A 15,801-nucleotide genomic window follows, 5' to 3' on the forward strand; every position below is an offset into this window, starting at 1 on the left:
TGGAAGATTCTTCTTAGAAGATATCAAATTTGTTTCTGGAGAGGGGTAAAAAATATAAAAAAATGCATGGTCTAGAATCAATAACTCGATCACTAATAAAACCGATCAAATCTGTCTTATACATAACTGTATAAAAATTAGAAGATAAGCTTTAGCGTGATGTGCTCAATAAATGCTTCATTTGTTTTGAAACTAAAAACCATCTTTATATTCCATTTTCTAGAGCTCAACGTGGAAGAAGTGAAAAACATGGACCCGACAAAACTGCGCAGCATTCGCGAAACTGATTTCCACAACTCCCTGAAACGGATCCGCCGCTCAGTGGCACCGAACAGCTTGGCAGCGTATGAAAAGTGGTTGCAGGATTTCGGGGATGTTACCTTATAAGGCTGGCTGGCTCAGCTTTGCACCGCCATACGTTTACTTCTAGGTTATTAGTAATTTGATATTTTTGTTAATACACACAGTACTATTACCTATGCTGTGCATACGCAACTACTTATCATTAATTTGAGTCATGCCGTTGTGATTAACCGTAGGTATTATAAGCTACTAGATTATTCAACTGTCGTTTTCAGCTGTTTACTCATATAGCGATAAATCGAATCAAATAGCTTACTTTTTATTTAGAATGTTTACCGCTTTGTTTTTCATATAGGTAAATAATCAACCATAACTAAACATAAACAGAGCTCAGACATAGTTGATCCATACTCGCGAGATAATTTTAATAAAACTACAAAACGCTTTTGCTACATAATTTGATTCAGTTTATGTACATAGTCAGACAAATCGATCGACGACCCTAATTTAAGTGTAAAATGAGCAACTGTAGAACACTAGTGTTACTGCGGAAAGACATCAATTTTACTTTGTACTGCTACAATCCTCTCTAGTTGTTATCTACTCATTTACGGTGCTACATAGTGTTTTTATGTTAACTTCGAGTCTTGCTGTAAATATTGCAGCATTGAAAGAGACACAACAATTTTAACCTAGTTTTTTTTTACCGAAGCGAAGCGAAAACAATAGATTTGAACCACAATATAGCACAAAGAATGGCTCTTTGTCAAATGTGATGAATGGTGACTTTGAATATATTATATGCTCGATTATGTTTTCTGTACGTAATCGCGCATGAATAGGAAACCCAGCAAATATGGAATGGACTTGATGTATTACGAAGATCAGGAACCTGAAGGCTTTCATCTAGTATAACATAATATTTCAGTACCTACCTAAGAAACACTTCTTATAGTCCTTGTAACGATTCTATAACATTCCCCAGAAAACCATTCCCCAGAATACCAATCCCCAGAATTCCATTCCCCAGAAAACCATTTCCCAGAATGTACCATTCCCCAGAATGTACCATTTCCCAGAAATCCATTCCCCAGAATGCACCATTCCCCAGAAATCCATTCCCCAGAATGTACCATTCCCCAGAAAAGCTTAATATACTCTGCTAAAAAGTTTAATTCGATACACAAACAGTAAAATGTTGATCATAATGATATGTCCCGGACAGACATGTGATACGACTATGATTCCTGTACAACGGTACGCAGTGTCAAGAAAATTCTAACAAGACTGACTTGAACTGAGAGAATTTTCAGTATGACACTCATTTCAAGCGCAATTGTACAGTGATTCTTGTATCACATGTGTGTCATAAGTATTATAGGCAAGGATTTTAACATTATAGTGTTATTACGAGCAAATATCTATTTTTTGTACGGTATATGTAACAAATTAAGGTAAAAATGTATACATACATACATATCTGTGGTACTTATCCAGTTGACGTCTTGACTAATAATAATAATTCCAAAAGCTCGGCCTACTTATTGATGTGCTAAACTACCACATCTCCTTTTCTTTAACAACAGCATTATAAGTTTGGCGTTAATTAGAAACGTGAAGCCTCAACCCAAGTAACAACTAAGCCGTAAAAATTGGCATCAAGTTGGTTCTATATCCACATGAAGAGCAATGTTAACAGAGCTCATTAGAACTACATCCTATAATAGATCTGCTTAAAAGCCAATTTTGGCGAAATATTCGGCTGATATACGGCCAGCTTCAATCTGCGTACCGAGTCTCTGGTGAAAGAGTTGTCAAAAATGGGTCAAGAAAAAAGAAAAAAAAAAAGTTATTTACTTTCTTTTTTTCTCCGGATGCTTTTCATCGAAGTCTACTTTTCTTCGATTTTTACGGCCTGATCCAGATTCGATCTGATGTCCTCGGGGTTGTTAGTCTTAAGTGGATATCGTCACGTTTCTCATCTGCTCCATCGATGCACCAAGAGATCGGTTTGCTCAGCACCGTATTTAAGGAAAAGAAGGCAACAAGTTGGGACAGCATTGATGTTTCGATCCGAATGTTCCGGATGATCCGATGTTCGGATCTGAAATCGGGCACAATGTGGCCGCATTGGAAATATATAAAATGGTTTTATGGAGGGTGGAGAGATCTGCAGGAGATGCAGCTATAGGGAAGTTTGGGAGGTTGACGAGGTTCCGTAACAAGAGGAATAAAAATGGGGCCCATCGATTAGTTTTGGTGTTCGTCTGTAGGAAAAACTCCACAGGTAAACATCCGACGAGACATCCGATGCATTTATATCATAATCGAGGAAGCAGCTATACATTTTCTGTTTCCATTTAATGCTTGAAGTGTCCGACGACAAGCTTCCACCGCCCTATCGATCGTACGAAATTTCCGAGGAGATATTATTGTTTTGCTTCGGTTCAGTTTTGTTTTGCTTGAAATCAGCTTTGATTGATGTAAACGTCATGCACGCCAAGCCTTTTAACAGCACTGTCAGGCTTCTTATTCGGCTGATAGACACTGGGTTTATAAGCACTATAGCATAGCGTCATATACTAATATACGGCTCATTTCAGTGCTTACTATTTATAATGCCTGAGAGCATTTGAAAATTTCCTACTGAGCCTATTGACACGAAAAAGCTGCTGTATGACCTTTAGACCGCTTACGCTAGTGCTTAGTGGTTACTTGGGAACTTTTGATGTATTGCGTTTTAGCAGTTTTTTTTAGAAGTATCCTTCGAAGACAGCAACGCAGTCACTAATAGAATCGCACGGATATTCGATAGTTTGGAGCGTTGAAAACTTCAAACTTACATGGGTGAGACATTGAATTCGAAACCGACTATCGTCCGTTAGCCGCAATCTTTAAGCCGATGTCACTTTTTCTCAGTAGCATCGAGAGATGGGTGCGTAGACTACAACGCTACAACCGTTCGAATTTAGGAATGAACATATGCCCGAAAAGCAAAACTTAGCAGATCTATCTCGTCTCGAGATTCGCCTTACTCAACGGAAATCTTCGTTCCTGAGGCAGTCTACCTTAGAGGCAAACTTTGTAATTTTGTCGCCTAACTCAACGGACAGAAGCCGTTCCTGAGGCAGTTCACCTCTAGGGCTGAACTTGGTAATGATGTCGCCTAACTCAACGGGTTGAATCCGTTCCTAAGGCAGTTCACTTTTGAGTTGAACTTCAATATTTTTCGCCTGGCTCAACGGATTGAATCCGCTCCTGAGGCAGTTTACCTTTAAGGTGAACTTGAAAATTGTTTCGCCTAACTCAACGGATGGAATCCGTTCCTGAGGCAGTTCCTTGCAAAGGAACTTGAACTTGGTAATGTTGTCGCCTAACTCAATGGATTTAAACCATTCCTGAGGCAGTCCACCTTTGAGGTGAACTTCATTGTTTTTTTCGCCTAACACAACGGATTTAATCCGTTCCTGAGGCAGTCCCTTACAAAGGAACTTGTTATTTTGTTTTCGATTCAGAGAACCGAAGTTCGTTGCCTAGGCAACAACTTGTTTGTCTTGATTTTGACTACGCAGGCCCTCAAAAGAACATTCCAAAACGCAACCCTTACGTTTGAAGAATTTGCCACTGCCTTGACCCACGTTGAGGTCATTTTGAATTCACGCCCTCTCTTCAGTTTGACTGATGATCCAAACGATCCTATGCCGATTACACCAGCACATCTGCAGATTGGCAGACCTCTGCAGAGTATTCCGAAACCGCTTTGCCAAGATGTACCAGCAAATCGGCTGTCTCGGTGGAGATATTTGGATAAACTGAAGGAACATTTCTGGAGCCGATGGTCGCGGGAGTACTTAACATCGCTTCAGACTCGTGGTAAATGGACATCCAGGGAAGGATTCCTGTGTGCGAGTTGTAGACGTAAGGACTTCTTCCGGTATCTTCAAGCGATCAATTTCCAAACTGGCTCCGCTACCAATTGAGGACAACGAGAATCTTCCAGCTTCACTTGCAGCACTTGCACGTCCTTCAACGGACAACGGATCTTGATTGTTTTTCATTATCTGGATCCCCAAAACCGCTGAGATGTCTTGCCAATCACTCCGATAATCGTTTTTTTTTTGAAGGTTCAAATAGCAAACGGGGTTCGTTCGTCGCCAATGTGGTACTTATCCAGTTGACGTCTTGACTAATAATAATAATTCCAAAAGCTCGGCCTACTTATTGATGTGCTAAACTACCACAATATCCATAAAAATATTCTACAATGGTTCAAACGTTTAATTACCATTGTACACAGTTGCATGTTGATCTTTAAACCTATCTTGAAAGTTCACAAACTGTTAGTTGCGTTGCTATAAAATGTTTTATTTTTGACAGATTTGTGAAAATTGTGCAGCACTTGTTTTACGATGAATAACGTTTTAAAAGTGATGTGCAAAATTTACAGAGAAAACGCATATTCTTCTGATGTTGTTCAGTGTACAAGATACTAAAGACTCAACTGACCACGTTTTTCTTTGCAAACGGTTGGAGGGATCCATCCCAATGGCTGTTCCTAATTATTCGCTTCAAAGGCTCTTCATTCATGCGGTATGAGAAGGGCTTTCATCATTATTCCAATACTATGGAATGGAATAGAAAAAGTGAACATTTAAGCAGTTTTAATGCCAACAATTCTAAATATTTTTAATGAAGAAGGGAAAAAGTATCATTGTTTTCCTTTTGGCATTCAAAAACCCAACAATGTTCCTTCTTTTTAAACAATATTCTTCTTAAAATTAAGGCAATTAGTAAAAAATTTTAAATTATAACTGCTTACATTTTCAACATAGATTCTCCCTTCTTTTCTACATAGGCTGTTCTTTCGAATTGCACTTTTCAGGAAATTATGGGCATTATTACAACCACCGGTGTTAAATTGCTGTTATATTTATTATATATTTTTTTTCAAATTTCTTAACATCTGTGCTTGTGGTGCCGATTGTAACTAGCCTAAACATTGTAACTCGAAAGAACAGCCTATGTAGAAAAGAAAGGAAAATCTATGTTGAAAAAGTAAGCAGTTGTGATGCCGATAATTTCCTGAAAAGTGCAATTCGAAAGAACAGCCTATGCAGCAAAGAAGGAAAAGTCTATGTTGAAAATGAAAGCAGTTATAATTCCAATAATTGTACCAATTGCCTAAATTCTAAAAAAAAAGCTTGTTTAAAAAAGGAACAGTGTTGGGCTTTTGAATGCCGCAAGGAAAACAATGTCACCACAGACAAACAGACGTAACACTTCGAACATTTTTCGATTTAAATTTTAGTCTCGGAAATAGGTTCGCTTAATTCTAAAAGGAATAAATTTGGCCAATCATCAACTAGGTGGCAGTAGTGAGCAAACGTCAAACTCAAACAAAAACTATGCGAGCGCCGCGAATTGGCAGTTGGTCAACTCTCAAATTTTCAAATAAACCGTTAAATCGATGTACGATGGCAATTATCAGAGTGTTACGTTTCCTTCTTCGTTAAAAAAAAATGTTTGAGTCGTTATAAGAATTGTTGGCATTACAACTGCTTATATGTTTATCAAAAATTTTCCCTTCTTTTGCATAGGCTGTTCTTTCCAGTTGCACTTTTCAAGAAATTATCGGCATTGCAACTGCTTACTTTTTTAACATAGATTCTCCCTTCTTTTTGCATAGGCTGTTCTTTCGAATTGCACTTTTCGGGAAATTATGGGCATTATTGCCTCCACCGGTGTTAAAATTGCTGTTATATTTATTTCATATTTTTTTCTAAATTTCTAAACACCTGTGCTTGTGGTGCCGATAATTACCTGAATAGTGTAACTTGAAACAATAGCCTATGCAGAAAAGAAGGAAAAACCTACGTAGAAAATGTAAGAAGTTTTGATGCCGATAATTTACTGAAAAGTTCGAAAGAACAGCCTATGCAGAAAAGAAGGAAAAATGTATGTTGAAAAAGTAAGCAGTTGCGATGCCAATAATTATACCAATAGCCTAAATTGTAAAGGCAAATCATGCTTATTTCCGAAATTTTTCTTGTCAAATAAGAATTTTTGGCAGGATGTTTCTTCCGGTGATTTTTTACGAACAAATATTTGATTTTTAGCTATTAATATAAACCATTCAGAATTAAAGCAATAGTTTTATTTTTTTCTGGGGAATGGTACATTCTGGGGAATGGATTTCTGGGGAATGGTACATTCTGGGGAATGGGTTTCTGGGAAATGGTTTTCTGGGGAATGGTACATTCTGGGGAATGGAATTCTGGGGATTGGTTTTCTGGGGAATGGTTTTCTGGGGAATGTTATAGAATCCTTGTAACAAGTATCGGTTTGGTAACGGCCAAGAATCGAGAAAATTGTATGTACGGTGACTTTGGGTATTGTGAACCTGCCCATGGGGGTTCTTCGTCATGGGGATTTTTGTAAGCCAAATTGCCTGAAACTTGGTCGTATTATTCAGTATCGGGTTAAGTACGGTTCCTTTGACCCGATTTTCTTTTATTTACAGATATTCCCCTAACAAGCCCAGGTTAATCATCATCGTATTATTCAGTTTGACTGGGAAAAATATGATGCCAATTTTTAATTCAAAAGGCTTAAAAAAAACCATGACGAAGAGAATAATACTACCAAAAATACATAGGTTCCCCTATTATATCATTCATAAAATACGCAGCGTTTTAGGGGGAGATTGAGTTAACAAGGCGATAATTGTAGTGTATTGCACTTATGCACGATCGATGAGCACCGTTGTTCGTACATCTGCATTTGGTTGCTTCACATACGCACCCGACTATGCATACCTCTTATGGTATATACTTTGGTTGCGCGCGACAAACTGTCAGGGAGGATCAAAACAACAACAAGCAGTGAGAGGCTAGCATCGGATACGGACGGACAGAATCCTACAACCTGGCGACGAGGATAGAAAAAAAAAAAATAGGAAATGGGAGGTAAATATTCGAAATACCACTGGCAGAAACGAATGTTGGCGATCGGATTGGCACAGAGGTAAAGGATTTGGGGCAAACCAAAGGATAAGATGCGAGAATTTGGAAGGATTCTCCATGGAAATATAGTCACAGAAGGAAATTCTTAAGACGCGAGAAATGTGAAGATTTCTCCGTGGGGTGGAACTTTGCGGGAATTGGAGTGATTCCCATGGCGTTGGCGGAAATCTGCAGGATTTCCCCTGGTAAAAAAAAGCGAGAGTTGGCAGAATTCTCCGGGGGCAAAGTTCGAGAGAATCAGAGTGGTTCTCGTGGCGTTGGCGGAAATCGACAGGATTTCCCCTGAGTAAAAAAAAGTGAGAATTGATTGAGTTTCGCATATGAAATCTGAGAAAATCGGAGTGATTTTATCAGCGTGTGTGAACTATGGAGAAACAGCAGGATTTTCCAAAGGGATGTTGCGAGAATGAAAAAGCATGGGCTTAATCTGGGCGCTTCCATGATGAAAACGGAGGAGTTTCGGGCTCCCATGACACGGGATAGCTCTTTCATGTGGTTGCGCAAGATGCTGAAGATGGAAAAGAGAGAAAACATGAGTTTTGGAAAGAATCGAAGTGGTCGCAAAGGGCCAGTGCAATGGTCAGCTTATTTAAAAATACAACACGGCTGTCAACAACACAGCAGGATCACGCTGCCCAGGTGCTGGAGTGGAAATGAATGGAGGTTTGCTTGTTCACATGAGTTTGTCCAATAATATAATAGAACGAAGGGTTGATATCGTAGACGTCGATACATATTGGAGAGAGGATTGTTTTCCCTGGAATTGAGCGGTACGGCCATTTCCTCTCCAAGTGATTGGTACACGAGTTAGTCGTATTTGCAAACAGGCGGAAAAAAAAGAATAGGGAGAGCTGTGACGATTTACGCGGCATCAAATAGTAACGGAGCGTTACCGAGAGCATCTAGCCGTAAATACTAGCCGACAATTTGAGAATTTGAAATTTTATCCGTTGGACATTGAGCTTTTTGGCTGTGTTATATTTTGGTAAAGAAATTGTCTCAGGGGATGTAAAATGTATGAAACGGTGTCTTCACTTGTATAAAGTCGTGGAACCTCGATAATGACGTGATTTCCGAGACTGTACAGATAAGCATGACTATTTTGCCCAGGTGTGTTTGTGTCATAGATGTTTATGGTCGGCTTAACGAGGTGCGACTGGGATAGACAACTATGAGAAGAGGAATTGGAAAAGCTCTGCAGCTTTTGATTTCAAGCATGGCTTCACAAAGTATTTGTGAAAAGTCCGATGGCACTATTGCAGCGAGGAAAATATGTCTAATGTCTTGTGCGTAAATGGTCAAGAGAGTGCAGGGCTAGAGGCGAGAGGCCTCCAGTTGATACGTGTGGCCACGAGATGGAGCAGTGCCTCTCAACTGCGGGTGATTTGTTACAGAGCATTCTCCAGTTTTGTTTGAAGAGTTGGACAATGAAGTTGGTGTTGACCTATGATTGAGTCAGGAATGGAGCTAAATGATCACAAACACATTCATCTGTGATTGATATTAGATTGTAATCCATCAGCAATGAATATAAAGGCAAAACGATTAACATATTCTTTAACACTGCACTCGACAAAGCGAAAAAGATGTACGAGTATCAGCGATGTACATATATGTAGTATAGTGAGGTCAGAGACACGTGTTTTTGACATATCTCCATTGCTTTCAGTGGCGCTTTTGTTTTGATGGGATAAGTTTACTTTGATGGTTCATTGATACGACATTCAATGGTAAATACCTACAAGATTGTTGATTGAAGGTCGGAGTGCTAATGATTGCTAGTGATTCGTGTGTTTTGTTTCTAGCCTGCACACTAACTTAACAAGATGTATTCTTTACATATTGTTATTGGTAATTATCGTCAATACATCAGTGAAAAGGAAAATAATGGTTCTTATAAAAGGAAGTATCCAGTTGAGATGGGTATAACAGCAGTGATGGAGAAACTGATGACCATCACGAGATTTACATTTGATTCAATTTGTTTTACCACCTGTTCAAAATGATAAGAAACAATAGGCATCACACGATCCAAGTTGCACCAAGTTTCAATCAGGGGTTTCGCAAGCGGTAAGGTAGGCCTACTGTTTGCGAGCGTGTTAGTGTCGACTGGCAACGCGACCTGGGGCCTGGTCGAATTCTGCTTGGAAATCGGTTTGTGTTGCTGATGGGGATGGCCCGCAAAGTCGCATTGTGTTTGGGAAGGCCCGCTCGATGCATGTTAGGTAGGCGTAGTTTGTTCGAGTTTGACGTGCCTATACCCTCCCTGGTTTTAATACCAAAATTGCTACAAATCAAAAGGGTATACCCACATATGGGGTATAGGTACCCACATATATATTGTTTTTTTTTCGAGTGGAAAATATTTCGTTTTATCATTCCGCAGGTAAGCGTGATACGGTGAGTGGTGATTGATAGAAAACCGAGAGAGTATTTTATCGACATTGATGTGCGAAGTCAGAGTAAGAGGGACATGCTTGCGAAAGCAGGGCAGGCTAAATCAAGCAATTCATGGATCCATGTGTTATACAAAGCGAATAGAATGTGGGACGTTGCATTACGCTTGCACTTATTCCCCACAAGTATTGTTTCTGTACAAAAGATGAATTAACCTATTTTGAGCTGGATTTAGAAAATTTTAGCTAAATTAGCTGATGTTCAGCTAGCATTGTTAGTTTCGACATTGACAATATCTTTCGTCTTGATAGCTCAATACGCAAAAAAAAAGGGGAGAGAATTAAGACAATGATATCCCAAGTAACCACTAAGCACTAGCGTAAGCGGTCTAAAGGTCATACAGCAGCTTTTTCGTGTCAATAGGCTCAGTAGGAAATTTTCAAATGCTCTCAGGCATTATAAATAGTAAGCACTGAAATGAGCCGTATATTAGTATATGACGCTATGCTATAGTGCTTATAAACCCAGTGTCTATCAGCCGAATAAGAAGCCTGACAGTGCTGTTAAAAGGCTTGGCGTGCATGACGTTTACATCAATCAAAGCTGATTTCAAGCAAAACAAAACTGAACCGAAGCAAAACAATAATATCTCCTCGGAAATTTCGTACGATCGATAGGGCGGTGGAAGCTTGTCGTCGGACACTTCAAGCATTAAATGGAAACAGAAAATGTATAGCTGCTTCCTCGATTATGATATAAATGCATCGGATGTCTCGTCGGATGTTTACCTGTGGAGTTTTTCCTACAGACGAACACCAAAACTAATCGATGGGCCCCATTTTTATTCCTCTTGTTACGGAACCTCGTCAACCTCCCAAACTTCCCTATAGCTGCATCTCCTGCAGATCTCTCCACCCTCCATAAAACCATTTTATATATTTCCAATGCGGCCACATTGTGCCCGATTTCAGATCCGAACATCGGATCATCCGGAACATTCGGATCGAAACATCAATGCTGTCCCAACTTGTTGCCTTCTTTTCCTTAAATACGGTGCTGAGCAAACCGATCTCTTGGTGCATCGATGGAGCAGATGAGAAACGTGACGATATCCACTTAAGACTAACAACCCCGAGGACATCAGATCGAATCTGGATCAGGCCGTAAAAATCGAAGAAAAGTAGACTTCGATGAAAAGCATCCGGAGAAAAAAAGAAAGTAAATAACTTTTTTTTTTCTTTTTTCTTGACCCATTTTTGACAACTCTTTCACCAGAGACTCGGTACGCAGATTGAAGCTGGCCGTATATCAGCCGAATATTTCGCCAAAATTGGCTTTTAAGCAGATCTATTATAGGATGTAGTTCTAATGAGCTCTGTTAACATTGCTCTTCATGTGGATATAGAACCAACTTGATGCCAATTTTTACGGCTTAGTTGTTACTTGGGATCTGTCTTACTATAGTCACCGAACGCAAACGATTGGTGATGCGTGGCGCATTCCTTTATCTCTGGCGAAAACCACGTCAATTGCTATCGACTTATAAAACGCAAAAATGGCTTGATATAGATTTGAGGTTTCTACATATCTATGGAACAAGAACATGGGCCAATCTATATATATAAAAATGAGTTTGATGTACCTTTGAGGCAACAAAACTCACGAACGGGTGAACCGTTCAGCATGACTCTTGCACGGTTCGATTCGTATTCATGGTGGCTGTGTTTATATGCAGAAAAAGTTACGTAAATCATTTTAAAAAAGTATGAAAATTGTGAAAATACTGATTTTTGACGAGCCGGGAACAAGTTCAGCGTGATCAAAATTAAATAAATCTAGAGTGCGTTGCTGCGATGACCTTACCAGTTGTCAAACCACCGCAGCTTGGCAAGACAAAGTTTGCCGGGACAGCTAGTACTTGATAAAAATGATGTCATCCTACGTTAACGTTACGCCAATAAGAGGAAGAAAGTGACATTCTTATAATCGCATGCAGACTTGTTGCGCAGGGTGTTTCTAAGGGATCTATATATCCGAATTGCTCATTACTTGTCACATTTTCATATTATACTTATGACACACATGTGATACAAGAATCACTGTACAATTGAGCTTGAAATGAGTGCCATACTGAAAATTCTCTCAGTTCAAGTCAGTCTTGTTAGAATTTTCTTGACACTGCGTACCGTTGTACATGAATCACACTCGTATCACATGTCTGTCTGGGGTATTACTAATCATAGTGTGACTATAGACCGTGAGATGCTTATGAGAGGCACGCTGTGAGGTCGGGTTTGATTTGGAATAATCTACAGGGGTCATTAAGTTTTTGTTGCTGAGTGAGTTTTGTAAGATACACATATATATTATTTAATTGTTTATGTATTCAAGTAGGTCTCTATGTTGCACTGACTCTGAACAAGATTGCACTGATGATGGATTTGTTGACTAGTGATTCGTTTAAATGAGCGATTCAGTTCAATTCACTGTTTGTACATCTTCATGTGAATGAAAGGGTCTGATAACAGTAGGTGAAGACCTGATGGCTCGGTTAAAGGGACCATTCCAAGTCAAAGATCAACCTGTCTGAAATATATCGTGTAGCAGTATGTTTAATCTTGTACCGTGGTGGGTGCATAATTGACCTTATTGTACATTGCAAACAGTACGTGTGATTAATGGAGGTGATACATAGTACTCGGCAACTGCTAAAAAAATAAAAAAAGAAGGAAAAAGAGAGCAGTAGCTCTAGACTAAAATGAACATTGCAAAATAAGACTGGGAGGTGTTTTAATGAGAAACAGCTCGAACAAAGTTTGCAGCTAATCACGGATCTTACTAAATATGAATTACCTCTCCTAAGATGTTACGCAGAGTGCACCACGCTGGCGTAGTGGATGTTCAGCGAGCCATATTGACCCCAACGTCCTACTTGGGTTAATACATTTATCTTGAACGTGAGATTAATTCAAACCATGATTCAATGTAAACATGTTGCAACGAGCGAACGGCCGCTGTACAAGAAGAAAGTCTTTGTAAAAAAAAATGAAGAATAGGTAGACGATATTTTGAGTTATGATCAAACATTCAGTTTGGGACTCGTTGTGTTGGCTAAGTTGCAGTTTTGGAGAAGACCAAGAGGTACATCACGAGAAGTTTACCATAAACACAATAATCAAGAATGTACGGACAAAGAAATGCGTCAAATGCTTTGGCAATAAACTTATTCGCATTTTTATTGAAAAGGGGAGATTGTAGTGTATTGCACTTATGCACGATCGATGAGCACCGTTGTTCGTACATCTGCATTTGGTTGCTTCACATACGCACCCGACTATGCATACCTCTTATGGTATATACTTTGGTTGCGCGCGACAAACTGTCAGGGAGGATCAAAACAACAACAAGCAGTGAGAGGCTAGCATCGGATACGGACGGACAGAATCCTACAATAATCATTGATCATTAGTTGGGACACCGGAATTTCGCGCTGCGAAATTGAGTTACAGCCACGAAACTTAATAAATTCCGCGAAGTATTTACCGCCAAATACCCTACAAGTTCCCATAAATTTTAATTTTCAAGCATAAATTGGCTAGACAATTTCGAAAGTTAAATTCCGTAAAAAAAGAAATACGAAAAGTGGAGGTAAAGGTAGGTCGAAAGTAAAAAAAAATGCTGCGTTGTTTGCGGATGCTCCATGGAGGCCTCATATAGCCGAATCGGTAAACACGCAGATATTCAGCAAGACCACGCTGAATGTGATGGTTTCGATTCTCGGTTGGTCCAGGAATTTTTCGTCCTTGACTTCGATGGCCGGTATCTTTGTGAATGTGACACGATAGGGTATCGCACCACTTGGGCGGTGGCTTCTATATTCGTCTGTTTTCCACTATAACTCAGTCAATTTTGAACCAATTGACTTGAAATGTTGTACACGGATAGATACTATACCTATTTCACTGCATTCCAAAAATTGTGTCAATAGGTTCAAATTTGACTGAGTTATAGCGGAAAACAGACGAAAATAGAAGCCACCGCCCAAGTGGCGTGATTCCCTATATAAAGGCAAAATTATCATTGGTATACTAAAGAGAAATCTCTTAGTTAATAACAGTGGAATTGCTTATAAAACACTAAACAGAGTAGCAAACTCTGTCCGAAATGGCAAGCCTACATAATCTTCTTCGGAAGTTTTCAAGTTCAAGAACGATAGGATTCAACCAAAGCGAGGACACGGATTTCTGTGGTTTAGAGCTTTTATACCCACGGTTCAAATAGGAGCATAAAATTGATTTTGACTAAATAATTACGATAATAATCGTGTTTTAATGTGGATAAATGTGAAATGTGTATTATATGAATGAAAATATGAATATAATGCACGTATAGCAAAGCATGCCAGATATACTGATTAATCGGTGTCACAAATCATATTTATTCTACGAGTCGAGTGAGGGTAAACGAATCGACAAACCGACACGCATAATCGCAATTTTAATCTAATGTCACTAGTCACGTGTCACATTTTCAAAATGACTTAGATAGAGCAAATACGCAGTGATGTGTATTAACTACACAGCGCAACATTTTTTTGTCTCAAGAGCAAACTTATGTGTCTCCGAAGGATTTTGGGCCGCTGAATTCGAATCCGGGCTCAGATTTGCTCTAACACGTCACAATTTTGAGCTATACCTAAATTTATAGGGCAAAATATGCGATTTTGGGCTTTTTTGACTGCAAGCCATTAAGCAAGGAAATATTTTTTTTAAGCAATCAAAAGGTTAATTGGTCAATTAACATCTAAATTAACGACTCATGCAAAATATTTCGTTTTACCTAATCAAATTTGATAGATTTAAGCATTTTATGTTAGTATGAAAACTTGCATGCAACTTTTGGAGGGTGACTTGTATGGGAAATATCGTACCTAATATAAATCGCTTAAATCTATCAAATTCGATTTGGTAAAACGAAATATTTTGCATAAGTCGGTAATTTAGATGTTAATTGACCAATTAACCTTTTGACTGCTTAAAAAAAACATTTCCTTGCTTAATGGCTTGCAGTCAAAAAAGCCCAAAATCGCATATTTCGCCCTATAAATTAAGGTATAGCTCAAAATTGTGACGTGTTAGAGCAAATCTGAGCCCGGATTCGGATTCAGCGGCCCAAAATCCTTCGGAGACACATAAGTTTGCTCTTGAGACAGACAAAAACTTAATTTTTGTTACGCTGTGCTATGCATATCCTTCTAGTGAATACTATTTTGACATCAGAAATATACTACCTGTGATCGCATGTGAGTCCCATATTTGCTGGGTTTTCTATTCATATGAGACAGTTAAGCGGCAGTATAGCTTAATAAAAATATTTTTTTCATTTTACGTAAACTACTTACAGTAAAAAATATACTTCAATAAATGACCCCATTGATAAAAACGAAAAAAAGTGTTACTTCTTCTTAAGTGGCATATTGTATGGACGTATCCCTATTGTTTTCTAAAGCTTAAATAAAAGACAGTCTAGCTGCAACATGCATGAATTGCTAATTGCGTATTATTTCTTAAACAGCATATTCGAATTATTATCGTTTTGTAGTGAAGCTAATAAGTCTAAGCCATGGATAAGGTTTTAAAGAAATATGACTACAAATGAGAAATAATGAGCGTGAGCAAAGCGATAACTTTGTACTGAGAATAAAAGCTAATGATAAAAACCAACGTGTAGTTTTGATTTCAATATCCGAAAGAATTGAACATAGCTAGGCAGGAGACAGTGCACAGTGTTCGAAATCGATGATTTTGCCACAGACAAACAGACGTCTCACTCTACTCACTTCCCATCGTTACCCTTTTTACCGGTTAGTTTAGATATTTTGTAGTTCGCAAATCGCTCGGTTACGGCGCTCGCATCGTTTTTGCTCCTGTTTAACGTTTGCTCACTACTGCCACCTACTGAGTAGTTTGCGTAACACAGCCTGGCTAGCATTTGGCGATTATGTTTTCGTGACGATGGTTTTTATCGCAAATTGTTCCAAGTCTAACGTCTGTTTGTCTGTGATTTTGCGATCAAAATT

The 15,801-nt window shown here is 38.8% G+C and overlaps 1 protein-coding gene across 2 annotated transcripts in view; it reads left to right on the plus strand.

Moving 5' to 3' along the window:
• Positions 1-15,445, plus strand: part of LOC109397277 (spastin-like) — a 39,003-nt gene extending 23,558 nt beyond the window's left edge. For both annotated transcript variants that reach the window (XM_062846048.1, XM_062846049.1), the window contains one exon: positions 224-15,445. In XM_062846048.1, coding sequence (XP_062702032.1) covers positions 224-387 — 164 coding nt within the window. In that variant the 3' untranslated portion in view covers positions 388-15,445. The remainder of the gene's footprint in view (positions 1-223) is intronic.
• The last annotated feature ends 356 nt before the right edge of the window (positions 15,446-15,801 follow it).

This window comes from Aedes albopictus, chromosome 1, assembly GCF_035046485.1.
Source record: "Aedes albopictus strain Foshan chromosome 1, AalbF5, whole genome shotgun sequence".
NCBI classification, from domain to species: domain Eukaryota; kingdom Metazoa; phylum Arthropoda; class Insecta; order Diptera; family Culicidae; genus Aedes; species Aedes albopictus.